Genomic DNA, 27902 nt, shown 5'->3' on the forward strand with positions numbered 1-27902 from the left:
TGCAGCTGTTGGTAGTTGAAGCCTGTGGGCACTGGGGGGGTCCCATCACACCCATATAAAACCTCTGGGGGAAGGCTTGCCTGGGTGCTGAGGCAGAATAAAGTGGCCAAGTGCAAGGAAGTAACTGAAAGAGCCATGGAGTGCACAGTGAGGAGGAGAAGAAGAGCCAAGGCACAGGTCTGGGATGTACCTAAGGAATAGCCTTATACACTGGTACTTTGTGTATAGGTAATGGTATTTTATCGTTTATAGCAGCTGGTCAACTCCAGATTGTGGGTTAGACCGAGCGCTGGCACAATAGTGTGTTTCTAGCAGCTGGTCAACACTACAGCGTGGGTTAGACCGAGCGCTGGCGATTTCTTTCTGTGTTTTGTGTACAAATTGTAGCCAAATTTTGCTTCTAGCTGCTCTGTAGCCTTAAATCAATGAATCACTTTCATGTGTGTACTAATGAGCTGGGGCTTAAAAGCTCCCTGCTTTTTCACTAGAGCCTTTTTGAGCTGAAGGTAGGTGCAGTGGGTCTTAATACTCAGTCACATTGCTTTCTGGGGGACTTTATTTTAATTGCATCACAGACTCAAAGTCATTAGACAGTGTAGGACTCACGTATAATGAGGGGCCTTGACGCGGCACGTGAGCTTACATATTTTGGCCAAAGTGTGGTACTAACACCTCATTTTTTGTAAAAATTATTTTTAAAGGCAAACTAAGCGCTGGCAAACTTTCTTCTTCTTTATACACTGGTACAGCAATTACCCCTCAGTATGGGCAGAGGCTCAGGGCCTGTGTGTCCCTTTAATCAACTCTCATACAGGCCACTGTTTGTGCCACTAGGGGGCACCATGCAGCCAGTTTAGCTGCACCTCTACTGGGTTTGATTTGCCTTCATTCTCCAGCCTGTAGTGTTCTGCTCTGGTCTCTGTGTCACACACGGCTGCAGCTTAGTGTCTGTAAATGGGCCCCAGGCGTGACTGTAGCAGCCCCCCATTATGTGTCTCATCCAACAGAATGAAGCCAATATACACTGACTTACTCTGGGGGAAACCCAATATACTCAGGCATTGTTACTGGGAATGTTCCATTGCTATAGCCTAATGTTGTGGCTGTGGGCAGGACTACAGATATATTCATATTTATATACATGGGAGTAATTTCATGGGGACAGTAGGGCAAGATGGGGACAGTAGGGCAAGATGGAGACAGTAGGGCAAGATGGGGACAGTGGGGCAAGATGGGGACAGTAGGGCAAGATGGGGACAGTAGAGCAAGATGGAGACAGTAGGGCAAGATGGAGACAGTAGGGCAAGATGGAGACAGTAGGGCAAGATGGGGACAGTAGGGCAAGATGGGGACAGTAGAGCAAGATGGGGACAGTAGAGCAAGATGGAGACAGTAGGGCAAGATGGGGACAGTAGAGCAAGACGGGGACAGTAGGGCAAGACGGAGGCAGTAGGGCAAGACGGGGACAGTAGGGCAAGATGGAGACAGTAGGGCAAGATGGGGACAGTAGGACAAGATGGGGACAGTAGGGCAAGATGGAGACAGTAGGGCAAGATGGGGACAGTAGGGCAAGATGGCAGCAGTGGGACAAGCTGGGGGCTGTACTGAAGTGAAACAGTAAAAGCAGAGGGATAAGGAGACAGTAGGTTAGAGGAGAGTAAGACAGGCAGCTATGTTGCCCCACGTGGGTTGTGCCGGTGCCACATGCCCCGGTTCTGATACAGAATGCTGGAAGGGATGAGTATGGGGTAATATAATCGCACTCTCATGTTATTTTGTATTATTCTTTTGCAGTGTTATTGATGGGCACAATTGCTAGCCTCTTGCTACAGTCCTTGATTTATGGGCTGCCTGCCTGTGTTTGTACCAGTAATATCCCTGATTTATTGTCTGTATGATGCAGTTATAGGTGTGGGGGTGATTTATGGCCGCTGTTACTGTTTATTGCAGCTGCGGCTCCAGGCTCCCTCTCCTCTATACTGTATTTCTTTCCTCTTTCCCTACAGAAATATTTATGTACACATCAGCCTTGGCAGCCGGATCTTTATAAAGGAAAAGCAAACCTTGTTCCATCAGTGATTTACCTGGAAAATGTCACAACATCAAACATATGTGTGCTGGGAAAGTGTGTGTAGTACGGAACCTTCCCACCTATAGAAATGAATGTCATGAATAAGAATTGGGGGGGGGGGGGGGGTGAAATAAATTTGGGTCAAATAAAATGTGTTGTATTGTAAAGCAGCAATCAAGATGGCAAGAAATAGAAAATGAGGAACAAATTGCTTCACTTGTAAAGGCTTTTCCCAAAATTATCATGAATAAATAATGAAGACCAATTGAAAAGTTGCTAATTTATTTTCACCAGTACCTAATTATTATTATTATATGTCTAATCCAGGGTTAACTTACCCTTTTATGCATTTGGCATAGTTTCCCAATGATGGCTGTGTGTTGGGCTCTATTCTCAGTATAGGAATTGTAGCTGTTATGCAACAATAACCCCCTGGGTTTCTGCACCAATTAGAGTTAAGATTCCGGGCAAGGTTGGATTTGTATTATAGACTAATTACTTACTTAATTTGTTATTATTATCTTGCTGTTCATTCTGTCTCTTCACATTCAATTTTGTCATCAAATACCATTTTCTGCCAGTGACCATAGCAACCAGATAGCCGTCTCCATGCCAAGCCTAGGCCGGTAGAACAAAAGGCACAGTTATATTAAAGCAAAAGCACAAATAATGCTGGAATTGTACTGATAACCTTTAGTACATGTTCATTTAAGGAGAATAATAGAAAAGGCCAGACTCGCCACTCATATCAAGTGGAACCTGCTGCCAGTAAATAGTCAGCTAATGCCACGTGTATGTGAGATTTCCATAGCAACCCCACGCTGCGATCAAAACAGCTTTTCTCCCTCTTGGAGACATTGGGCCCCATGCAACATCCTCCCCAAGTAGGGCCCAACATTAACTGTCAGACTGCTCTGTGTAAATACTGACACCCCTCCCCACAGACCCATATTGTGTTGGCTTTGGTTGCTGGATCCAATCAAAAGAAAATGAATCTGTATATTAGGCTTCATATTTGGATCCAATCTCCCCCCAGTACTTACCCAGGTACAGAGCTCTGATTCTCTGTACTTCCTGCTCCTGGGCTGCTCTCTTTCCCATGGTCAGGCAGGAACCTCCCCCTGGGTAAGTGAATCCAATCTCCCCCCAGTACTTACCCAGGTACAGAGCTCTGATTCTCTGTACTTCCTGCTCCTGGGCTGCTCTCTTTCCCATGGTCAGGCAGGAACCCCCCCCTGGGTAAGTGAATCCAATCTCCCCCCAGTACTTACCCAGGTACAGAGCTCTGATTCTCTGTACTTCCTGCTCCGGGGCTGCTCTCTTTCCCATGGTCAGGCAGGAACCTCCCCCTGGGTAAGTGAATCCAATCTCCCCCCAGTACTTACCCAGGTACAGAGCTCTGATTCTCTGTACTTCCTGCTCCTGGGCTGCTCTCTTTCCCATGGTCAGGCAGGAACCTCCCCCTGGGTAAGCGAATCCAATCTCCCCCCAGTACTTACCCAGGTACAGAGCTCTGATTCTCTGTACTTCCTGCTCCTGGGCTGCTCTCTTTCCCATGGTCAGGCAGGAACCGCCCCTTGGGTAAGTGAATCCAATCTCCCCCCAGTACTTACCCAGGTACAGAGCTCTGATTCTCTGTACTTCCTGCTCCTGGGCTGCTCTCTTTCCCATGGTCAGGCAGGAACCTCCCCCTGGGTAAGTGAATCCAATCTCCCCCCAGTACTTACCCAGGTACAGAGCTCTGATTCTCTGTACTTCCTGCTCCTGGGCTGCTCTCTTTCCCATGGTCAGGCAGGAACCCCCCCTGGGTAAGTGAATCCAATCTCCCCCCAGTACTTACCCAGGTACAGAGCTCTGATTCTCTGTACTTCCTGCTCCTGGGCTGCTCTCTTTCCCATGATCAGGCAGGAACCCCCCCCCTGGGTAAGTGAATCCAATCTCCCCCCAGTACTTACCCAGGTACAGAGCTCTGTGATTCCTGTCTCTGCCATGAAGGAGTTAAGCACGCCGCGCCATTATTTGCTAGTTAAACACAATAATACATCTCTGCAGGTGGATTTTTGATACATGAGCAGAAATAACAGGCGGATAATGAGGGTCAATCACCACCTTTCATCGTGTCACTAATCAAACACAAAGCTCAGTGTAGGAATTCAGTGCAACTATAAAACATTATACTGTTACCAACAAGGCGTGCCGTGTAACCGCTAACCCAAACAACACGACTTGCTCTCTGATATCCGATAAGCACAATTGGCTGATAATATAGGCCTACCAGGAACCAGTGCTTGGCCATTCATATCCAGTAGCCGACAACGGTTCTCGAGCTGCCGGCGCCTTGTTACTGTTTAGTAGATGTGTGCCAGCCAAGCTAATTGTTTTGGGCCGGTTTTAGTTGGAGAGAAGCCACAACAAATACACGAACAAAAGTCGTGGAACGCAGACTTGAAATTACCAACATGAATGCAAAGGAAGACCAGGGTCTTGGGGAGGTCTCCTGCTGAGGAGCTGAACCCATGATCTTAGCGTCAACAAGGAAAAAGAGGGTCACACTTCCGGGGGTTCTTCAGTCTGGAAGGAGGACCTTCAGGAGCTGCCAGTGAAGATCTAAAAGGTGCTGATACCAATAGACAAGAAGTAGGCAACTGATGCACCTTCTGACTGCAAACCTCAGGATCCTTCTGCTTGGCCAAGTTGCTCTGTAGAGCCCAGCATGTTTATTTCTGGCTAAGGCTCTCTGTAACCCTATGGATACTCCTTGCTGGAAGAGTTTTCTGTAAAGATCAGGACCATTTTGCCTGCTTTCTTTGTAGACAAACAGCCTACACTTCCTTGGGACATTGGTAAGGTTAAATCTTCTAGTTGTGTTAAAGATGTTCCTTCCAACTCCTCTGTAAAGATCTGGACTTTTATCCAGTCAGATTTATTTGTAATCATAAAGCCTAGACCTCCTCAGGACATTGATAAGATTGACTTTTATCCAGTCAGGTTCTTTGTAAACATAAAGCCTAGACCTCCTCAGGACATTGATAAGACTGAGACTTTTGTCCAGTAAGGTTTCTTTGTAGACTTAAAGCCGAGACCTCCTCGTGTTGGAGTTGGAGTTGAGTTAAAGATGTTCCTTCCAACTCCTCTGTAAAGATCAGGACTTTTGTCCAGTCAGGTTTCTTTGTAAACATAAAGCCTAGACCTCCTCAGGACATTGATAAGATTGACTTTTATCCAGTCAGGTTCTTTGTAAACATAAAGCCTAGACCTCCTCAGGACATTGATAAGATTGACTTTTATCCAGTCAGGTTCTTTGTAAACATAAAGCCTAGACCTCCTCAGGACATTGATAAGATTGACTTTTGTCCAGTCAGGTTTCTTTGTAAACATAAAGCCTAGACCTCCTCAGGACATTGATAAGATTGACTTTTATCCAGTCAGGTTCTTTGTAAACATAAAGCCTAGACCTCCTCAGGACATTGATAAGACTGAGACTTTTGTCCAGTAAGGTTTCTTTGTAGACTTAAAGCCGAGACCTCCTCGTGTTGGAGTTGGAGTTGAGTTAAAGATGTTCCTTCCAACTCCTCTGTAAAGATCAGGACTTTTATCCAGTCAGGTTTCTTTGTAATCATAAAGCCTAGACCTCCTCAGGACATTGATAAGATTGAGACTTTTGTCCAGTCAGGTTTCTTTGTAGACCTAAAGCCTAGACCTTCTCGGGTTGGAGTTGGAGTTAAGTTAAAGATGTTCCTTCCAACTCCTCTGTAAAGATCAGGACTTTTGTCCAGTCAGGTTTCTTTGTAGACAGAAAGCCTAGACTTCCTCAGGACATTGGTAAGGTTGAATCTTCTAGTTGTGTTGAAGATGCTCCTTCCAACTCCTCTGTAAAGATAGGGACTTTTGTCCACTCAGGTTTCTTTGTAGACAGAAAGCCTAGACCTCCTCGGGACATTGGTACGGTTGACTCTTCCAGTTGTGTTGAAGATGCTCCTTCCAACTCTTCTTTAAAGATCAGGAATTTTATCCAGTCAGGTTTCTTTGTAGACAGAAATTCCACACTCCCTCAAGACATTTGTAATGTTCTAGATGTGTTGAAGATGCCCCTTCCGACTCTTCTTCAGAAACGTGCCAATGCCCTACAGAGACAACTCCTGTCTGTCACTCTACTTCAAGAGCTAGAACACTTCCTAAAGAAGCAGGTGGGTGAGAATGACACAAAAGTCAGTATCAATATTTACAATCAAATGGTAAAAAATAATGAACTGGTACCGCTGGAAATAGAGGGGATAAAGCTTAAGGACTAAATGAGTCTTTCTCAGAATTGGTTAAAAGATTTTTTACAGAATACAAGCTGTATACCTATGTTTCTCTTTGTGCATAAATCATACAGAATTCAGTATTTTGTTTCAATTTCAGTGTTTTTTTCAAAATTTACAGCACAATTATTGGGCACCCATTAAGTACTGCTCCAAAACGTCACGTGTGAACACTACTGTCTCCATCTTGCCCTACTGTCTCCATCTTGCCCTACTGTCCCCATCTTGCCCTACTGTCCCCATCTTGCCCTACTGTCTCCATCTTGCCCTACTGTCTCCATCTTGCCCTACTGTCTCCATCTTGCCCTACTGTCCCCATCTTGCCCTACTGTCTCCATCCTGCCCTACTGTCTCCATCTTGCCCTACTGTCCCCATCTTGCCCTACTGTCTCCATCTTGCCCTACTGTCCCCATCTTGCCCTACTGTCTCCATCTTGCCCTACTGTCCCCATCTTGCCCTACTGTCTCCATCTTGCTCTACTGTCCCCATCTTGCCCTACTGTCCCCATCTTGCCCTACTGTCTCCATCCTGCCCTACTGTCTCCATCCTGCCCTACTGTCCCCATCTTGCCCTACTGTCTCCATCTTGCCCTACTGTCTCCATCTTGCTCTACTGTCCCCATCTTGCCCTACTGTCCCCATCTTGCCCTACTGTCTCCATCTTGTCCTACTGTCTCCATCTTGTCCTACTGTCTCCATCTTGCCCTACTGTCCCCATCTTGCCCTACTGTCCCCATCTTGCCCTACTGTCTCCATACTGCCCTACTGTCTCCCTCTTGCCCTACTGTCCCCATCTTGCCCTACTGTCCCCATCTTGTCCTACTGTCTCCATCTTGTCCTACTGTCTCCATCTTGTCCTACTGTCCCCATCTTGCCCTACTGTCCCCATCTTGCCCTTCTGTCTCCATCTTGCCCTACTGTCTCCATCTTGCCCTACTGTCCCCATCTTGCCCTACTGTCCCCATCTTGCCCTACTGTCTCCATCTTGCCCTACTGTCTCCATCTTGCCCGACTGTCTCCATCTTGCCCTACTGTCTCCATCTTGCCCTACTGTCTCCATGTTGCCCTACAGGTGTATTTGCTTTTGTTTCAGCTTCTCTTTTAATTCTTTTTCCCAGGGGCTTCAAAAATGTTCTGGGCAAAAGGTGAAGTTCTGCAATGAGGAAAGCATCTTAAGGTAAGCTGGAAAATGCTCCATCCCGGGGTATATAGGTTTAACACCCACACAAGGGAGCTATTGCTACATACACTACAGAAAGTGTATGGCTGCCTGAGAATGGTTGAACTCAGTGCAGACCCATATTAAAAGCTATTTTGTATCCAGGCAGCACAGGGGGTTAAACAGGCCAGTCCGGCTATGGGGATCGGTACACATCCCATTGTGAGGCAGTGTTTGCCGAGCACTTAGCGCTGACAGAAGTGAAGCCAATTTATTAATAGGTATTAGCGCTGCTGGCAGCAAATCAGCGTATGCCAATGAGGTACCAAACTGACCAGGAGACCCCTGGCATTATTATTATTTATAAATCTCGTCGGATCGGGGGCCACATAAACGAGCCGATGCGGTCCTGATCCGACTTTTCCCCAGGGTCAAACGATCGAATTACCCTAAATTCCCCCGATATCGCCCACCCGTAGGTAGGTGAATGATTGGGGTATTGAGTAATATGATCAAATCAGACCCAAGTCCCCCGTTGTTAAAATATTTTATCTCCAGGGGGGGCAAGAGTTAGCACAGCCACCATGTCGGCACTTTCCAGCAATGGCGTTGGGTACACATCCCAGCAAGTGAGACTGTTTGCTCAGCACTCACACTCACTGTCAGCAGAGAAGCCAGTTTCTTAGGGAGCATTGTCACGGCAACCAGCTGACGTTCCATAATCAGCAGCAGCTAAGCGGTTAAACCTGATTTTAGGGAAATCGGAATTTCCTATTTACAGGACACGACAATCTGAAGAGGCCGGGCAGGTGTTTGCACCCTACACATAGTAATTGACCCTTTGCAACTGATTCACAAGGGATATTTCCCCTTTAATGTGTCTGTGCTTTGAAGAAGGAAAGCCCAGCTGTAAGGCAACAGCTAAGGCTAATGGGTAATTAAAGCACAGCGCCTCCTCCTTATCCCACTACTCCCAGCATGCACTTCTCTCTGTCCAGTGTCTAACCTCCCTTGTATCTAATCTCTTCTAATATAAATGTTCTGTTTATGGGCAAATCCAAGGGAGACACTGCGGCTCATTACACTTTAACTAACGACCTTTGCCGGCCCAAACTTTTATTTGTTGTTATAGGAACCCACAACGTGTAAGGGCAAGCAGCTCTGGAACATACGTGTCCCGGGTCCAACATTCATATATAGGGACAGAGACAGGAGAAAGTGTTAGTTGCTCATTTGCCGCTGAGTGACGGGGAAAGGGTTAAAGCCACTGGCACAGATTCCGTTTCTTGCCCGCTGAGCGCATCATCCGCTGATTGGATTCGTTAATGATCAATTGGCCCATCGTTTCCATTGCACTGAATTCTTTCCTCTTCCCCTATCACTATTGGTGGATATGTGTAACCCTCCTAAGGTAAATAGTAAGGAGATTAAGCCCCATTCTGACTCAGTAAGTGAAGAGCCATCGCTAAGGCCGATATGCTATACGGCGGCCAGCCAGACGCACAAGTTTTAGATATTTTTTAAGCGGAAATGGGTACTAAAAGTAACGGATTCTGTGTCTATGAAGAAGAAATTCCATCGAAAGTAAAACGGTAAATTCTATCCGTCAGAAGGACGTATCTATGGGCAGATTCACTGCCTGCACAGGGTGCAAGGGCTGAGGGTGTGTCAGAAGCTTCTGGTTCTGGGTCATTGTTCATCCACTAGTGATTAGGAAGGGATGGGTTAAAGAAGTCAACTTTTAGTCAATTTTTAGTATGTTATAGAATGGCTAATTCTAAGCAACTTTTCAATTGGTCTTCATTATTTATTTGTTTTGGTTTTATAACTTTCTGCCTTCATCTTATAAATGGGGGTCACTGACCCCGGCAGCCAAACCCTATTGCTCTGTGAGGCTCCAGTTTTATTGTTATTGTTACTTTTTATTCCTTATCTTTCTATTCAGCCCCTCTCCTATTCATATACCAGCCTCTCATTCAAACCACTCCCTGGTCACTAAGGTAATTTGGACCCTAGCAACCAGATAGCTGCTGAAACTCCCGACTACATTAAATGTAGATGCAGTTGTGCTTCCCTGCACATTGTTGCATTAACTCCGTCTGTTCCAGCTTCGATCGCAATGAAAACCTGCGCTTGGAGGAGAAGTTCCGTTTGGATGACCTGCGCCTCCTGCAGGAAGCCTTCGCTAAGCACAATTCCGACGGCAAAGAGACCAATTGCAAAGAGGAGTCCGACGATCTCCGAGCGACGAGGCGCAGAGCGAAACAGGAGGCGCGGCCTGCGGGAAACATGACCCTCGATGAATTCCGCCGGGTTCTCTGCGACCTCTTCGGGTCGGAATGTTTCGACGACGACATGGAACTTCTGTTTAACGAGGTACTGACGGGATACGGGGCCTTGGTTGAATTTTGCGTATTTTTGTTGCCATATCACTAAACAGGACAGGTTGGCTCATCACTGGTGATCCCATATATATATATAAATGTGTGGGTGACCTTTCCCTAGGTGGACACCTCCTGTGACGGCTACGTAGACTGGGGGGAGTTCTGCACTTACCTGCTGCTGCAATACAGGAAGCGAGACTACAGGATGATTGGCAGGGTGACCTTCCTGGGACAGCCAGTCATACGGCTTTGCACTCGCAACAAGGTGGGGCTACAGTATCACATGACTACTATAACCCCGCCCCCAGAATTAGTCTATAAACACCCCCCCCCCAAAATCCTAATTGACCATTTTATTCTAAAACTGTTTTCCTTCTCCAGCAAGAGCCAACCAGCAGGATCCTCGCCATCAGCTCCCCCCCTCCCATGTGGCTCCTCAGTGTGAGCAAAACCGGCGTCCTCACTACGTGGGATTTGGCCCTGCACCCCCAGAAATCCTACGAGGTACATTCCTAGAGTCACGTGGATCATATTAACCAGGGGGCAAATGTATCCTACTAGCACCTGTACTTACCCAGGCACAGAACTGTCTGTACTTGCTGCTCCTGGGCTGCTCTCTTTCCCATGGTCAGACAGGAACCTCCCCCTGGGTAAGTGAATCCAATCTCCCCCCAGTACTTACCCAGGTACAGAGCTCTGATTCTCTGTACTTCCTGCTCCTGGGCTGCTCTCTTTCCCATGGTCAGGCAGGAACCCCCCCCCCCCTGGGTAAGTGAATCCAATCTCCCCCCAGTACTTACCCAGGTACAGAGCTCTGATTCTCTGTACTTCCTGCTCCTGGGCTGCTCTCTTTCCCATGGTCAGGCAGGAACCTCCCCCTGGGTACGTGAATCCAATCTCCCCCAGTACTTACCCAGGTACAGAGCTCTGATTCTCTGTACTTCCTGCTCCTGGGCTGCTCTCTTTCCCATGGTCAGGCAGGAACCTCCCCCCGGGTAAGTGAATCCAATCTCCCCCCAGTACTTACCCAGGTACAGAGCTCTGATTCTCTGTACTTCCTGCTCCTGGGCTGCTCTCTTTCCCATGGTCAGGCAGGAACCTCCCCCTGGGTAAGTGAATCCAATCTCCCCCAGTACTTACCCAGGTACAGAGCTCTGATTCTCTGTACTTCCTGCTCCTGGGCTGCTCTCTTTCCCATGGTCAGGCAGGAACCCCCCCTGGGTAAGTGAATCCAATCTCCCCCCAGTACTTACCCAGGTACAGAGCTCTGATTCTCTGTACTTCCTGCTCCTGGGCTGCTCTCTTTCCCATGGTCAGGCAGGAACCCCCTCTGGGTAAGTGAATCCAATCTCCCCCCAGTACTTACCCAGGTACAGAGCTCTGATTCTCTGTACTTCCTGCTCCTGGGCTGCTCTCTTTCCCATGGTCAGGCAGGAACCTCCCCCTGGGTAAGTGAATCCAATCTCCCCCCAGTACTTACCCAGGTACAGAGCTCTGATTCTCTGTACTTCCTGCTCCTGGGCTGCTCTCTTTCCCATGGTCAGGCAGGAACCTCCCCCTGGGTAAGTGAATCCAATCTCCCCCCAGTACTTACCCAGGTACAGAGCTCTGATTCTCTGTACTTCCTGCTCCTGGGCTGCTCTCTTTCCCATGGTCAGGCAGGAACCTCCCCCTGGGTAAGTGAATCCAATCTCCCCCAGTACTTACCAAGGTACAGAGCTCTGATTCTCTGCACTTCCTGCTCCTGGGCTGCTCTCTTTCCCATGGTCAGACAGGAACCCCCCCTGGGTAAGTGAATCCAATCTCCCCCCAGTACTTACCCAGGTACAGAGCTCTGATTCTCTGTACTTCCTGCTCCTGGGCTGCTCTCTTTCCCATGGTCAGGCAGGAACCTCCCCCTGGGTAAGTGAATCCAATCTCCCCCCAGTACTTACCCAGGTACAGAGCTCTGATTCTCTGTACTTCCTGCTCCTGGGCTGCTCTCTTTCCCATAGTCAGGCAGGAACCCCCCCCTGGGTAAGTGAATTCAACCTCCCCCCAGTACTTACCCAGGTACAGAGCTCTGATGCTCTGTACTTCCTGCTCCTGCTGCTCTCTTTCCCATGGTCAGGGATAGGGGCTGGGGCTTGAATAAAGCTAATAAAGCCAATGTTTTCTAAGTTTGTTGAAATAAAATAGCTCCTCCTAGTGGGAAGGTAATGAACTAAGAGCTTTCTATTAACCCTTGCGCCCCCAGGTTGCTGCTGAATACCCAGACTCCCAAGCCGGGAAGAGGAGGTTCAAGTGCTGGGTAACGGACGCTGTGCATCTGCCCAACGCTAATAAAATCGCCATCGCCACCACCAGCCGTGACATCCACTTCTTTGACGTCTCCACCATGAACTTGTTTGAGGAGTTTCACCTGTTTGGTATGGAAACCATATGTATGGGTGCTGTTCTTCCCAACCTCCTCCCCCCAGGCACAGAGCACAGCGAGTACTACTACCCTCAGTAATAAAGCTGGGCACTTCAGGCTCAGGGAATTAGCGGAACCACAAATAATAATTTCCCTTTTTATTTCCCAGCTCTGAATCACGTTCCCACAACCTTCTCATATTGGTACAACAAACAGGTAAGTACTAACCCCCCCCCCCCAGTGGGAATACAAGGGTTTTGCCCCACTGACCCCGGCGGTCAGAAAACAATTGCTCTTAAGCTTCCAATTTTATTATTATTGTTACTTTTTATTCCTTATCTTTCTATTCCTGTCCTGTCCTATTCATATTCCGGTCTCTCATTCAAACCTCTGCCTGGTTGCTAAGGTAAACAAGACCCTAGCAACCACATAACTGCTAAAATTCCACACTGGAGAGCTAAATAACTGAAAACCACCAAAAAAAAAATGAAGACCAATTGCAAACTCTCAGAATATCAATGTCTATGCCATACTAAAAGTCAATTTGAAGGTGAACTTCCCCTTTAACTTTACCCTTTTGTTTGTTCAGTCCCCAGAGAGTCGGTCCCTGCTGTTGTGGGGAGGAGATAATGGGGCGATGAATGTTCTTTGGCTGCTCCAACCCCAGACGGGGGTATTTGAGAAACCATTTAGCCAGCATCCGGGCCCTACTAAAATCTACATGCAGGTAAGTCCCTAACTCTGTAGGGCCAAAGGGGTATATGATGACTATGCTGAGGGCCCCATATAACTAATTTGCAAGGCCCCCCCCCCCCCCCGATTCACCCCAGCTGTACTAAAACCCTCCCCCTTACCCCTTGGATTATTCTTTATATTCATTCTGACATATGAGTCGCTAAATGGTAAAGGTAATTTTTAAGTTTAACTTCCCCTTTAATACATTATATGGTTTCCCTATATACCCAGGAGCTGAAAGATCACAGCAAACTGCTGAGCTACCAGGTTATCCCCGACGTTCACCCCGAGGCCATCACCAAACTCATATACTGCCCGGAGAAGCAACTGATCATTACATCATCGGGAAGCGCCCAATCCTCGCTGCTCATTATGGACATTAACCAGAAGGGAAAGGTTTATACGTGGAAGATTAACAAGGTGGGACGCACATATTAACCCCATTACATACAGTCATTCCCCAGGTTACAATAATATACAAAGTATCAGGTATCAGGGGCTGAACTGTTAAATGTGCACTGGCCCTTTAAGAAGAAAATGCCCCTGTACTCAGCCTGGGTGTCTCACTATTTCCCTCTGCAGGGGGTGCAGTGTTTCGACTACTGCCGGGCCTTGAATCTGCTGGTAACTGGGGGGTTCGACCACAAAGTGCGACTATGGAATCAATACGTCACGTGTCGCCCCATTGCCGTCCTACCGGAACATTCCATGGCCATCCTGGATGTGATGATCTATCAGCCCCTGGGGCAAATATTCAGCTTCTCCAAAGACTCTGTGAGTTGATCTTCTGTCCAAATTACTTACTAGAGCTCTGCCCAATTAACCCCTTTCTTAATATAGCTGAGAGCACAGGCAGCACAGAGAGAAGGGTGGAGCTGGCTGTATAATCTCAGTCTCATTCCCAATGTTGGACTTAAGACCATACCTCCCAACATTTGAAAAATGAAAAGAGGGACAAAAAGATTTGGTGTGCACAGTGCGGCACACCCATTTTTGTGACCACGCCACAATTACCCCACCCCATTTTTTCTTTTTCAAAAAATACTCCTTTTATACAGTTGAAATGGCGGGATCAGACGCAAATGTGCTATACCCTCATACTGTACTGCCTAAGGGAAACAATATGGCAACTCCTACATATAAAATACAAATATAGAGAGAAGGCAGTCAGTTATAAGTGAGTTATAACTATGTACCAGCTTTGCCCCCCCATACACAGAGCTCCCAATGGCCCAATAGACAGTACCCCCATACACAGAGCTCCCAATGACCCAATAGACAGTACCCCCATACACAGAGCTCCCAATGACCCAATAGACAGTACCCTCATACACAGTGCCCCCATAGGCAGTACCCCCCATACACAGTGCCCCCAGAGACAGTACCCCCCATACACAGTGCCCCCACAGACAGTACCCCCCATAGACAGTACTCCCCATACACAGTCCCCCCATACACAGTGCCCCCAAAGACAGTACCCCCCATAGAAAGTGCCCCCATAGATAGTAACCCCCATAGAAAGTGGCCCCAATTGACCCCATAGACAGTAGCCCCCATACACACTGCCCCCATAGACATTGCCCCCATAGAAAGTACCCGCCATACACAGTTCCCCCAATATCCCCAATAGACAGTACCCCCATACACAATGCCCCCATAGTAAGTGCCCCCAAATGGCCCCATACACATTAGCCCCCATAGACGCTCCTTCCTGTGCGGCGGCGACAGGCCCTTTTATAAGGTTGCGCTCCATATGTAGTGACATCAGTACACACAAGGTGCAACCCTATAAAAGGGCCTGTCACCGCCGCACAAGAAGCCGGAGCGGCCGGCTACAGCCAGCGCATCCCACTGTGCTTGATAGTTCAAAGAATGTCCCGCGTTTCTGTAATCTATTACGGAAATGCGGGACATTCATGGAACTATCCGGAACAGCGGGATGCGCAATAAAAACCGGGACTGTCCCGTGGAAAGTGGGACAGTTGAGGGGTATGCTTAAGACTTTATTGCCCCTCTGGCTGCCCAGGGGGTTTATGAGGAGGTGAAATACAAGAATATGGCTCTAATGAATGCCCCCCCCCAGGTGCTAAAGGTTTGGGACATCCCCTCACAGACGTGCCTGCACACCCTGGTGCTGAAGTTCCCCTGTATCCAGCCCGGCAGGATCCAAGAGCAGGGCAGCTTCCCCTTCCTGCTGGTACCCACCAACCCCAGCCGCTTACTGGTCTGCTACTCCGACTATATTGGCATTCTGAGACTGGCACGGGCTGAGCCCACGGAGGGCACTTTCTTCACACACAGGGCACCTGTTACCTGCCTCCTCTACAGCAGCTTCTGCCATCTGGTGGGTAATACCAACTGCCCCAGGTACATGAATCCAAACCCCCCCAGAATCAGTACGTGAACCTGTCACTCGCCCCCCAGAGCTTACACTCACATAGGACTAATATAGTTCTATAACGGGCAGACTGTGGGCACAGGCTGGCAGAGCGCAAGTTAACAGCCTGTCTCTGCCCAATTGGCAGAATATTGCAAGTCAGCAGAAAGGAAAGTGGGGTATAAATGCGGCTCTTCGGCACGCTACAGCGATCACCGCGTCGCTACTGATCGTAAAACCCCAAACTGACATCTCGCAACCTCATAAAATGGGGCAATTTAACGGCAATTTGGAGATGGGAATTTGCATTTTCATTTCAGCAAAGTCAGGAGAAAAAAAAAATAAGTGATTCCTCGCGTCGGAGCGACTGAGCGGCTCAAGGATCCCAAATTCATTACTCGGCTGGTTCTGCCAGAACCTGAGCTGCCTCCGTGGGGCGTATGGATTTAACCCCTTAGGCACAGGGCAGCACGCCTCTAGCATTCCGCCAATCCCATATATAGTATATAGCGGATCCATAGACAATAATAGGGGGCATAAAAGGGGCAATTACACAGTGCAGTCAATGGCATGAAAAATACCATTCATGGGCAAATAGTCTCCCCAAATCTCACACTAAATGACCTTCAGGATGAGCCCCCCTATCACTACTCCATGCACCCCAAGGGGATTGGGAACCACTGCCCATGGGTATTGGCCATATAGTTTGGGAATACCGAATGCGAATTAGCATATATTAGGTTTTGGAAGGGTTAAATGTCACCGCAACTTCCTTGTTTATGTGACAAAAAAGTCACGTGATTTTTAGGATTCGGATTCGGTTCTGCCAGGGGCTTGGATTCGGCCAAATCCCAAACCGAATCCTGGATTCAGTGCAACCAGTGTTGGACTGGGGGGTGCAGGGCCCAACGGGGCCCCATACCCCCCAAGGTACCCCCCACCGGACATGTCCCCTGCAGGGGCCCCCGCCACGCACCCTTAACCCCCCCCCGATGTCCTCCCCTCAATGTGCGTATGTGAACGCATCAGGGGAGGACACAGGTGGCACGGGGAAGCGCCAACAGGGTTGGGTCTGGTCCCACCGGGTATTTTCCCAGTGTCCCGGTGGCCCAGTCTCACTTTTAGTATAATGTAGAGAGTGTTATTTGCACTTGGTCTTCAATTTTTTTATTATGAGCAGTTTTTGAATGATTTACCGCCCCTTTAAGAGATCAGGGTGGCAGTGCCCATTGGTAGGTACCAGGTGCGTATGGTTGCCAATCAGAAGCCTCAGCAGATACTGTATAACCCTTGACTTGCCACATCTGCCAGTTTGGAAGCCCACAAAGAATGTGCACTGATCTTTAAATGAAGGTTAAGGGGGATCTGTGTTATTTTTGCCTCCAGATAGTTACGGGCAGCGAAGATTCCACGGTTGCCGTGTGGGATGTGGAGACCGGCGCCAAATCTCTTCTACTCGGCAACGCGCACGGCCAGGAGGAAGTCACTTGCATGGCGCTCGACAAAGCGCAGAGGAGGCTCATCACTGGGGCGAGGAACGGCACCATAAAGGTACAGTCACACCTTGTGCCCATTGCAGCTATTTCTGTTTATCTTTATATACAAAGAAATTTCCTTATGTACTGTGCCAAGAAGGAAATGCCCGCATACCATTGGCTGCGCTGTATGACCCCAGATGGGATTGGCTCATGTGGCTGATATGTAACGGATATGTCATCAATAAACCTCCCAGATCTGGAACATTCAGAACGGGCACAACCTGCACCAACTGGAGCCGGTGGAGGATGCGGAGATCACTTGCATCGTGGCCTCGCAGGAGAATGTGTTCCTCACTGTCGGCTGGAACCGGAAAATTGTCACTTACGACATCCCCAAAACCAATGTAAGTATAGCCAACCCCACCCCACCCCTCCAGGGTTACCTTATGGCATCCCATAGACAGGCAAAAGTCTCCAATCACCTTATTCCTACCATTCCAAGGTTCTCATATGGCAGCGGTTCTCATCCTGTGGGTCGGGACCCCTTTGGGGTCGAATGACCCTTTCACAGGGGTCTCCTAAGACCATCGGAAAACGCACATTTCCGATGGTTTGAGGAATAATTTTATGGTTTGGGGCCACCACAACATGAGGAACTGTATTAAAGAGGCGCAGTATTAGGAAGGTTGAGAACCACTATCACATGGTGAGCTTGGCCAATCAGAGTCTACATTTCCTTTTCCCCGCTGAAGACATACTTGAGTGGCAGCAGATCCAATTAGATCTGATGTAACTACGGATACTCTAAAGCCACTATTTTCGGATTCGGCCAAACCCCAAAACCCTTTGTAAAAGATTCAACCGAACACTGAATGAAATGGATACAGAAGGGTTAAAGAGTGAATCATTTTTCATTTACATTTCGCCATTAGTGAATTGTTTCATGAAGTTTCCACAAAAATTCAGCTCAAAAAAGTGGCGGTTGCATAAAAAAAAAACGGCGGTCATAAGAAAATAGGGGCAGCCACATAAAAATGGGCACTGCCATGTCAAAAAGGGTGTGGTCGCGTAAACATGGGAGTGGTTGAGTCAAAATGGGTGTGGCCACATAAAAAAGACTTGCACGTCAAAACACCAGTGTTTTGCAAATTTTTCGACATTTCGTGAGGTTTGCAAGTTTTTCGACAAAACGAAATGGGACAAATCCGCTCATCGCTGCTTATGTGGCAAAAACTCGGCCGAATCTTGGTCAAATCCCGAACTGAATCCTGGATTAGGTGCATCCCTAGATGCAACCTCTCCAAAACCTTATCTGATACCCAGAATCCATCTTTCCATCCATTGCTTGGCTGTATCAGTCTCACAAGGAGCTACTAAAGTTGGCCATACATAAGGAGATATTTGCCCCGTAGGTCTGTATATGGGTCAATTGGGCGGTCCATGGTTCTTTTCTGATCTGATCCTTGGCCATAGTTCTGTTTTTTCAAGTCTTTGGTTGGAAGAGAATGTTTACTCCCTCTGATTGGGCGTTGAACTGCCGTGTTGCTCTTGCAGGAGGTGTATGTGCCGGCCAATCACTCGTGGAAAGGAGGGCAACTTCACCAGGAGGATATCCTGACTGCTGATTTCTGCCCCTCCCTGGGGCTTCTTGCTACAGCCAGTTTTGATGGAGAGATCATTCTGTGGAACGCGGAGACTCAGAGACTGTATCTGTATCTGCGGCAGTGTCCCCAAGCAAGGTACCCTGGGCACTTCTTGCTTTGCTGTCTGTTGCCCAATACTGCTCCTTATTGCATAGCTTGTTGCTGCACTAATATCATTTTAATAAAGAAATGAGGGAACCCACTGTACCTACTGCCCTGGGAGGGACTGACTGTGTAACCCCGCCCCTCTCCCCCTGCACAGGAAGTACCTCCCCCAGATACCCAGGGAACCCACTGTACCTACTGCACTGGGAGGGACTGACTGTGTAACCCCGCCCCTCTCCCCCCTGCACAGGAAGTACCTCCCCCAGATACCCAGGGAACCCACTGTACCTACTGCACTGGGAGGGACTGACTGTGTAACCCCGCCCCTCTCCCCCCTGCACAGGAAGTACCTCCCCCAGATACCCAGGGAACCCACTGTACCTACTGCACTGGGAGGGACTGACTGTGTAACCCTGCCCCTCTCCCCCCTGCACAGGAAGTACCTCCCCCAGATACCCAGGGAACCCACTGTACCTACTGCACTGGGAGGGACTGTGTAACCCCGCCCCTCTCCCCCTGCACAGGAAGTACCTCCCCCAGATACCCAGGGAACCCACTGTACCTACTGCACTGGGAGGGACAGACTGTGTAACCCCGCCCCTCTCCCCCCTGCACAGGAAGTACCTCCCCCAGATACCCAGGGAACCCACTGTACCTACTGCACTGGGAGGGACTGACTGTGTAACCCCGCCCCTCTCCCTCTGCACAGGAAGTACCTCCCCCAGATACCCAGGGAACCCACTGTACCTACTGCACTGGGAGGGACTGACTGTGTAACCCCGCCCCTCTCCCCCCTGCACAGGAAGTACCTCCCCCAGATACCCAGGGAACCCACTGTACCTACTGCACTGGAGGGACTGACTGTGTAACCCCGCCCCTCTCCCCCCTGCACAGGAAGTACCTCCCCAGATACCCAGGGAACCCACTGTACCTACTGCACTGGGAGGGACTGACTGTGTAACCCCGCCCCTCTCCCCCCTGCACAGAAACTACCTCCCCCAAATACCCCCCTGCACCCAGCTTGTGTAGATGGAATAGTAGGGTTAATAGCTGCACTGTGGGCTGATCTGGAAGCAAGCTCTGTCTTTGGTCGGATATGGAAATTCTTCCTGCATAAAACGGTAATTAGCAGTTTATACCACTAACAAGCTAGTAATTAATTTCTATTTCCCTGCAATACAGGAGGTTCATTTAGAGTCATTTCCCTGCCAGGGGAGGGGCTGGGTATAATTCACAGAGAGCTGTAAGTCTGGATTCCCTATTAATGGTCTATCAGGGATTCTGTTTCTCGTTAAATAAATGGAAATGTGAGCTTGGAAATGGCTGTAATGATCATACAATTAACTTCTGACCTGGCTAAAGTCTCCCCAGGGGGATTTCCCTGATACATGGGAAGGGTAAGGACCAATGGCAGCCGCAGGGAGGGCTGGGAGTGGCACGCAGGGCGCACGGGGCTACCGGCTGGGCATTAATAGGAGCCTGAATGATATGGAATATACTGATATATTAGTCATTACACTGGTTTAGGTTTCTTGATATATTTATATATAATATAAATGAGTTACCATTTGCCATAGCTACGTACTATTCTCAGCTGCACTTACATTCTATGGCCACAGAGGGAGCTACAGATCCATCAGAGAGCTGTCTATCCCTATATGCTTGTATGCTGCATCCCCAGAATGCACTAGGAAATTGGGGAGTTGAATATTGGAGAGTATGTGGGCAGAGTTGCTGGACTACAAGACCCTGCACCTACTCACTGAGTTGTAGTTCAACAACACCTTGACAGCTGCAGATCTATATACTGTGATACCCCAAGAGACTCACTGGGGGTCATTTATAAACACTGGGCAAATTTGCCCATGGGCAGTAACCTATGGCAACCAATAAAATTGTTGCATTCATTGTTTTACATGCAGCTGGCTGAAAAAAAGGCAATCACTGATTGGTTGCTATGGGTTACTGCCCATGGGCAAATTTTCCCAGTGTAAATAAATGAGCCCCACTGTCCCTTTAACGTTTAGGTCTCCGGCACCGGTGGATAAACTCTTCTTCCTCCAGAAACGTTCGGCAAAGAGAGAAGCCGCCATTCTGGTCAGTTCGGAGGCGGGGACCCTGCGTTGGTGGCGAGTGACCAATGGTGGGCAGGAATGGGGTAAGTGAAAGGGGTTAGTAGCCATGGGGTGGGGCCTGTATAGATACTGATGGGCTTTGTGTTGCAGGGAGTTTCTATGCCCAGGATGAGGCAGACTGCTCTGTATTGGGGTTAGCAAGTGACAAGGCAAACAGGGTTCTGGTATCGGGAGACACCCTGGGATTGGTCCAGGTGTGGGACATTTCCGCCTATGGGCTACAGGCCGCCGCCCAGGTAAATGTTTGTGCCTTCTTTGTGCCGGCCAATAGGGGGCGTTATTGGGTACATATATAACGTTACTAACTGGCATTGCTTTATTCCATATTAGACCTACACCTGTAGGCCACCCCTACTTTACTCTTGGGGGGCCCATGACAGCGCCGTAGTCAGTGTGGAACATTTCTTGTACGACTCGGAACCATTCATTGCCAGCGGCTCCTCCGACAAAACGGCCAAACTGTGGACAGTGGACGGGAAGCAAGTGGGAACGTTCGGCCAATCCAAATGCTGGAAACTAAGTGACCCCACCTCTTACCTGGACAGCAGGTGAGACTGGCGCCATTTGTGTTTGTTACACTGCAACAAATCTGCCCTGAAAAGGGTGGGCACTATACCTGACCATGGGAAAGAGAGCAGCCCAGGAGCAGGAAGTACAGAGAATCAGAGCTCTGTACCTGGGTAAGTACTGGGGGGAGATTGGATTCACTTACCCAGGGGGGGTTCCTGTCTGACCATGGGAAAGAGAGCAGCCCAGGAGCAGGAAGTACAGAGAATCAGAGCTCTGTACCTGGGTAAGTACTGGGGGGAGATTGGATTCACTTACCCAGGGGGGGGGTCCTGCCTGACCATGGGAAAGAGAGCAGCCCAGGAGCAGGAAGTACAGAGAATAAGAGCTCTGTACCTGGGTAAGTACTGGGGGGAGATTGGATTCACTTACCCGGGGGGGTTCCTGCCTGACCATGGGAAAGAGAGCAGCCCAGGAGCAGGAAGTACAGAGAATCAGAGCTGTGTTACTGGAAAATCACTGGGGAAGATTCACTTACCCAGCAGAAGTGGGGCTAAGGCTATCCCTGCTCCCAGTGCCACCCTTTTAAGTTACTTTATCCACGTCTCCCAGCATGCCCAGTTTGCCCAAAGATAGCTACCACTGCTTTAAGACCTTTATTAAGAATAACTACCTCCTTCCCTCACCTGAAAGGGTTAACAATCATTTTTGTCCTAAATGTCACTGGAACTATGTCTGAATGACTAATATATATATATATATATATATATATGTAACCTGGTTAGGGGGTATTGGAGCCCTGAGCAAATATTGGACTTGAAATTGGGCCTTTATTTGGGGTTAATTGGAAGGACAGGGACAAGCTGTACCACTATCCCAATCAATTCTAGGCTGCTCGGTGCCCCGGCGCTGACCAAAGCTTCTCGCTGTGTATAATGAGCCCCCGAGAGTCCCGGCAGCGCCACGTACATACATATATCCTTTCTTTGCCAATTACGCTCCCTAAGTGGAAGATACAGTGTATCCATAGCGCTTATTATTTCTCATTCTTTGTTACTGTGTCTCTCCCATCTCTCACCATTGGGGGGGGGGGGGATGAACTGGGTCAAACAAATAAAGGAAAAAAAGCCCCATTTGTGATGAAAGAGAAAACCCATCCCTATTCCTGTCCCACCCTTGGCGTGAGTAATTGGGTGGCTCATTAATGTGAGCCAGAGCCACAATAGCAATAAACACAGCTAAATGGAAGCAGATGGGAAGGAGTGGGGGGGGCTCGGGGGCTTTATTTATCAGCAAATTTAGCAGAGATACGAGAAAGCGCCGAGTCAGATGGATGTGCACCTATAATGGCCATTAGTGAGGAGCGGCGGCACTGTAACCCTTTCCTGCCACTCTCCTTAATACCTTCCTATGGTTTATGGCACAGCTAGATACTGACCCCCCCAACACACAGATAGAGCTGTGATTATACAACAGTAGCCCCAGCCCAGTGAGAGGAGCCCCATACTAGGGCCCTGTGTGTCACACTGACAGCCAATATACCCTATCCCTACTCTCAGCCCCACATATCCGCACATCCATTACTTACACTCACTTTCCCATTGGAATTTTCTGGTCGGACCTTTACAAATAGATTTACAGAGACACCAAATAAGAACAAGGGAATCTAAATCATTTTTTTTCTTTAAAGTGATATTGTCCATATATAATATCTGTGTTATGTAGTGTAAGTGTTGGACAGTTCTGTAACTACAGCTAAAACCTCAGCCATAAAGCAGGGCAGGACTGCTGCTTCCAATCATAGGATCTGTACTAACAGATAAGTAGTGCTTTCCTAGCATAGAGTGGGAGAGTTAGATATGAGGGAATCTATGGACACAGTAGGGCTGAGAGTACATGGATCAGGCCGGGCTGCTTATCCCTCTATCCGGGATTTACCTGTATCCCTATTGGAACGGCTCAGTGTAAAAATGATACATTTCTAATATAGTTAATTAGGCAAAAATGTCATGTGTAATGGCTGGAATGGGCAGATGAGAGAGCGCTAAAGGAATAAAGACTGTTGGGACAGGAGAGAGTGCTGGAGGAGGAGAGACTGTTGGGACAGGAGAGAGTGCTGGAGGAGGAGAGACTGTTGGGACAGGAGAGAGCGATGGAGGAGGAGAGACTGCTGGGACAGGAGAGAGTGCTGGAGGAGGAGAGACTGTTGGGACAGGAGAGAGTGCTGTAGGAGGAGAGACTGTTGGGACAGGAGAGAGTGCTGGAGGAGGAGAGACTGTTGGGACAGGAGAGAGTGCTGGAGGAGGAGAGACTGTTGGGACAGGAGAGAGTGCTGGAGGAGGAGAGACTGTTGGGACAGGAGAGAGCGATGGAGGAGGAGAGACTGTTGGGACAGGAGAGAGTGCTGGAGGAGGAGAGACTGTTGGGACAGGAGAGAGTGCTGGAGGAGGAGAGACTGTTGGGACAGGAGAGAGTGCTGGAGGAGGAGAGACTGTTGGGGCAGGAGAGAGCGATAGAGGAGGAGAGACTGCTGGGACAGAAGAGAGCGATGGAGGGGGAGAGACTGTTGGGACAGGAGAGAGCGATGGAGGAGGAGAGACTGCTGGGACAGGAGAGAGCGATGGAGGAGGAGAGACTGTTGGGGCAGGAGAGAGCGATGGAGGAGGAGAGACTGCTGGGACAGAAGAGAGTGATGGAGGGGGAGAGACTGTTGGGACAGGAGAGAGCGATGGAGGGGGAGAGACTGTTGGGACAGGAGAGAGTGCTGGAGGAGAGACTGTTGGGACAGGAGAGAGTGCTGGAGGAGGAGAGACTGTTGGGACAGGAGAGAGTGCTGGAGGAGGAGAGACTGTTGGGGCAGGAGAGAGCGATGGAGGAGGAGAGACTGTTGGGGCAGGAGAGAGCGATGGAGGAGGAGAGACTGCTGGGACAGAAGAGAATGATGGAGGAAAGAGACTGCTGGGACAGAAGAGAGTGATGGAGGGGGAGAGACTGTTGGGACAGGAGAGAGCGATGGAGGGGGAGAGACTGTTGGGACAGGAGAGAGTGCTGGAGGAGGAGAGACTGTTGGGACAGGAGAGAGTGCTGGAGGAGGAGAGACTGTTGGGACAGGAGAGAGTGCTGGAGGAGGAGAGACTGTTGGGACAGGAGAGAGTGCTGGAGGAGGAGAGACTGTTGGGACAGGAGAGAGTGCTGGAGGAGGAGAGACTGTTGGGACAGGAGAGAGCGATGGAGGAGGAGAGACTGTTGGGAACAGGAGAGAGCGATGGAGGAGGAGAGACTGTTGGGACAGGAGAGAGTGCTGGAGGAGGAGAGACTGTTGGGACAGGAGAGAGCGATGGAGGGGGAGAGACTGTTGGGACAGGAGAGAGTGCTGGAGGAGGAGAGACTGTTGGGACAGGAGAGAGTGCTGGAGGAGGAGAGACTGTTGGGACAGGAGAGAGCGATGGAGGAGGAGAGACTGTTGGGACAGGAGAGAGCGATGGAGGAGGAGAGACTGTTGGGACAGGAGAGAGTGCTGGAGGAGGAGAGACTGTTGGGACAGGAGAGAGCGATGGAGGGGGAGAGACTGTTGGGGCAGGAGAGAGCGATGGAGGAGGAGAGACTGTTGGGACAGGAGAGAGCGATGGAGGAGGAGAGACTGTTGGGACAGGAGAGAGCGATGGAGGAGGAGAGACTGTTGGGACAGGAGAGAGTGCTGGAGGAGGAGAGACTGTTGGGACAGGAGAGAGCGATGGAGGGGGAGAGACTGTTGGGACAGGAGAGAGTGCTGGAGGAGGAGAGACTGTTGGGGCAGGAGAGAGTGCTGGAGGAGGAGAGACTGTTGGGACAGGAGAGAGTGCTGGAGGAGGAGAGACTGTTGGGACAGGAGAGAGCGATGGAGGAGGAGAGACTGCTGGGACAGAAGAGAGCGATGGAGGAAAGAGACTGCTGGGACAGAAGAGAGCACTAAAGGCTTTTGCTTGATACTTTGGTGTTTGTGCAGGTCGGAGGGAAGTGAAGGAAAGGGCCCCCGGGGCGCAGGAGGGCTGGAGATCCTGCCGGGAGTAACTGAGATACAGGAGGAGAATAGCGAGGGCAGAGGTGAGTCCAAAGGAGCTGACACTTCAAGGATTATGGGAAATCTGACAAACCTTTCCCCCCCCCCCATCATGCACTGCACTTCAGTATTCAAATTCACAGGGGATTCTGGGCCGGTGAATAATTAGCCAGCATTAAGCCCAATTGGACCAGTTCTTCCAGTCGGCCAAACCCAGTAAATAGCCCCGCCCCCTGATCTGCTTCTTTACTGTCATTCCTAAACTCCCACTCAATCCAGTGCAGTGCGGCTAAACTGGTACCGTCTGCCCACACATGCCAAGGGAACCCGCTGGGCGAGGGGGGCACTATAACATACAGTCTGATGCACACATGCCAAGGGAACCCGCTGGGCGAGGGGGGCACTATAACATACAGTCTGATGCACACATGCCAAGGGAACCCGCTGGGCGAGGGGGGCACTATAACATACAGTCTGATGCACACATGCCAAGGGAACCCGCTGGGCGAGGGGGGCACTATAACATACAGTCTGATGCACACATGCCAAGGGAACCCGCTGGGCGAGGGGGGCACTATAACATACAGTCTGATGCACACATGCCAAGGAACCCGCTGGGCGAGGGGGGCACTATAACATACAGTCTGCCCACACATGCCAAGGGAACCCGCTGGGCGAGGGGGGCACTATAACATACAGTCTGATGCACACATGCCAAGGGAACCCGCTGGGGCGAGGGGGGCACTATAACATACAGTCTGCCCACACATGCCAAGGGAACCCGCTGGGCGAGGGGGGCACTATAACATACAGTCTGATGCACAGATGCCAAGGGAACCGACTGGGCGAGGGGGGCACTATAACATACAGTCTGATGCACAGATGCCAAGGGAACCCACTGGGCGAGGGGGGCACTATAACATAGTCTGATGCACAGATGCCAAGGGAACCCACTGGGCGAGGGGGGCACTATAACATACAGTCTGATGCACACATGCCAGGGGAACCCACTGGGCAAGGAGGGCACTATAAGAGGGTTTCTCATTAGAGTGGGGGCATTGATATTGTTTGTCTGTATCTTATTCATCAGCAGGGGGCACTGTTCCACTGATCTTTAACCATACTACCCTTTGAAGAGCTGGACTATCGCCCCCCCCCATAGTGACCGGCACAATGGTATTTCCCCTGGCATGCTGCCCCTGGCACTTACCCACACAATAAGCACACACTCACCCAGGCTGTATCCGTGCCCCTCAGTGACCCCATTCCACCCTATGACTGGCGCTGCCAACACCCAGATGCTGCATGCCGTGGGCAGGAAGTGGGTTTGTGGGCACGTCTCCCCGGCTTAAGCGTCCCCTCCATGTTCCCTGTTATCTCAGCTGGATATTAGAGAGGGGCACCACACAGAGACCCCACATGTATTGGGGGGGGGGGGGGTCTCAGTACATGAATACTGGGTGCACTGTTATCCCCAGGGCAGGAATAAGCCATATTTGTACTATACATGTCTCCCAGAGCCCCGCCTCCCCATTCATCCAATGTTATTATCCCACAGCTCTAACACCCGCCCCCGAGGATCTGCCTGAGATACTGAGCCAAGAAATTCCTGACCTGGCAACAGGATCAAGTTCCGAGGTACGTAACCCCCCTCCCGGAGCCACTGTAGCCGAGACAGGAGCCCCCGCACCACCCTGTGCAGGATACGACTCATGAACACAGCTACATGTAGTCTTGTCTCCCACAGGCCAGCTTGGGAAGTGCGCAGGAAGAGAGCACAAACATGGCCGCCGCTAGGAAAGAGCGCAGGCAGCGCCTCACTGACATCGATGTGAATAAGTGCAACCGATTTGGCCACATCTGCTCCCCATTCCAAGCCTTGATCACCCCTGTAAGCACCCGACCATTTACCTTAAAGACAAAGATTTACCGTTAAAGGGGAAGTTCACCTTTAGCCATTGATATTCTGAGACAATTTGCAACTGGTTTTCATTTTTAAGTTTTGGTGAGTTCTTTAGTTAGTTATCTTTTTGTCCAGGTAGTGGGTTAAATGAAGGACTGGAATATGAATACGAGAGGGGCTGAACAGTTAGATAAGTTATAAAAAGTAACAATATTAATATATTTGTAAACGCACATCAGTGACCCCCAGTTGAAAGCTGGAAAGAGGCAGAAGATGAAGGCAAATCATTCAAAAACAATAACAAATAAATAATGAAGACCAATTGCAAGGTTGCTAGGAATAGGCCATTCTGTAACATAGTAAAGTTAATATAAAGGTGACCCCCCCCCCTCTAAAGGGACATGTTATTTGACATTCGCTGTTTGCCGTGCTGCAGGCCGTACAGGAGATCAGCTTGCCCCCGGGCCTGCCCGTGATGATGAGGAGCAGCAGTGGTGCCAGCAGTGAGCGACAGGACTCAGGGATTGGGGGCAGAATGGATCCAGGAGAATTCAACCCACAAGGGAGTAAAAACTCACAGACGCTACAAGAGAAAACATAGGGCCCAGGGGCCCGGCACCGAGTAACCACCATGGGACAATGGCAATACACAATCCTCCAATAAGAA

General features: G+C 49.6%; 1 protein-coding gene across 5 annotated transcripts; it reads left to right on the top strand.

The window, feature by feature from the left end:
* On the top strand, window positions 1-27902 carry efcab8 (EF-hand calcium binding domain 8). 5 transcript variants are annotated; one of them, XM_031894726.1, is made up of 22 exons: window positions 1-177; window positions 6146-6258; window positions 7494-7552; window positions 9643-9910; window positions 10040-10183; window positions 10300-10422; window positions 12155-12326; window positions 12483-12529; window positions 12903-13040; window positions 13280-13468; window positions 13631-13822; window positions 15132-15392; window positions 16812-16976; window positions 17158-17307; window positions 18458-18642; window positions 20679-20809; window positions 20877-21022; window positions 21117-21334; window positions 25279-25376; window positions 26891-26970; window positions 27080-27223; window positions 27672-27902. In XM_031894726.1, the coding sequence occupies exons 2-22, from the start codon at window positions 6157-6159 to the stop codon at window positions 27834-27836; spliced, it is 3177 nt and encodes a 1058-aa protein (XP_031750586.1). In that variant the 5' UTR covers window positions 1-177; window positions 6146-6156; the 3' UTR covers window positions 27837-27902. The 5 variants fall into 5 exon arrangements, 4 of the variants coding, with proteins under 4 accessions (XP_031750586.1, XP_031750588.1, XP_031750587.1 ...); XM_031894727.1 differs by lacking the exon at window positions 1-177 and adding an exon at window positions 4000-4914; XR_004220677.1 differs by lacking the exon at window positions 25279-25376 and having other exon boundaries at window positions 27672-27899.

Source organism: Xenopus tropicalis, chromosome 10 (assembly GCF_000004195.4).
Source record: "Xenopus tropicalis strain Nigerian chromosome 10, UCB_Xtro_10.0, whole genome shotgun sequence".
Classification (NCBI taxonomy): domain Eukaryota; kingdom Metazoa; phylum Chordata; class Amphibia; order Anura; family Pipidae; genus Xenopus; species Xenopus tropicalis.

What these genes read in the sequence shown, in the direction of transcription:
- efcab8 (XM_031894726.1), top strand. Translation starts at nt 6,157, where the DNA reads ATGCCCCTTCCGACTCTTCTTCAGAAACGTGCCAATGCCCTACAGAGA. An exon ending in CGAGGAACGGCACCATAAAG is followed by an intron (nt 16,977 to 17,157) that starts GTACAGTCACAC and finishes TAAACCTCCCAG; the next exon opens with ATCTGGAACATTCAGAACGG. An exon ending in ACGACATCCCCAAAACCAAT is followed by an intron (nt 17,308 to 18,457) that starts GTAAGTATAGCC and finishes TTGCTCTTGCAG; the next exon opens with GAGGTGTATGTGCCGGCCAA.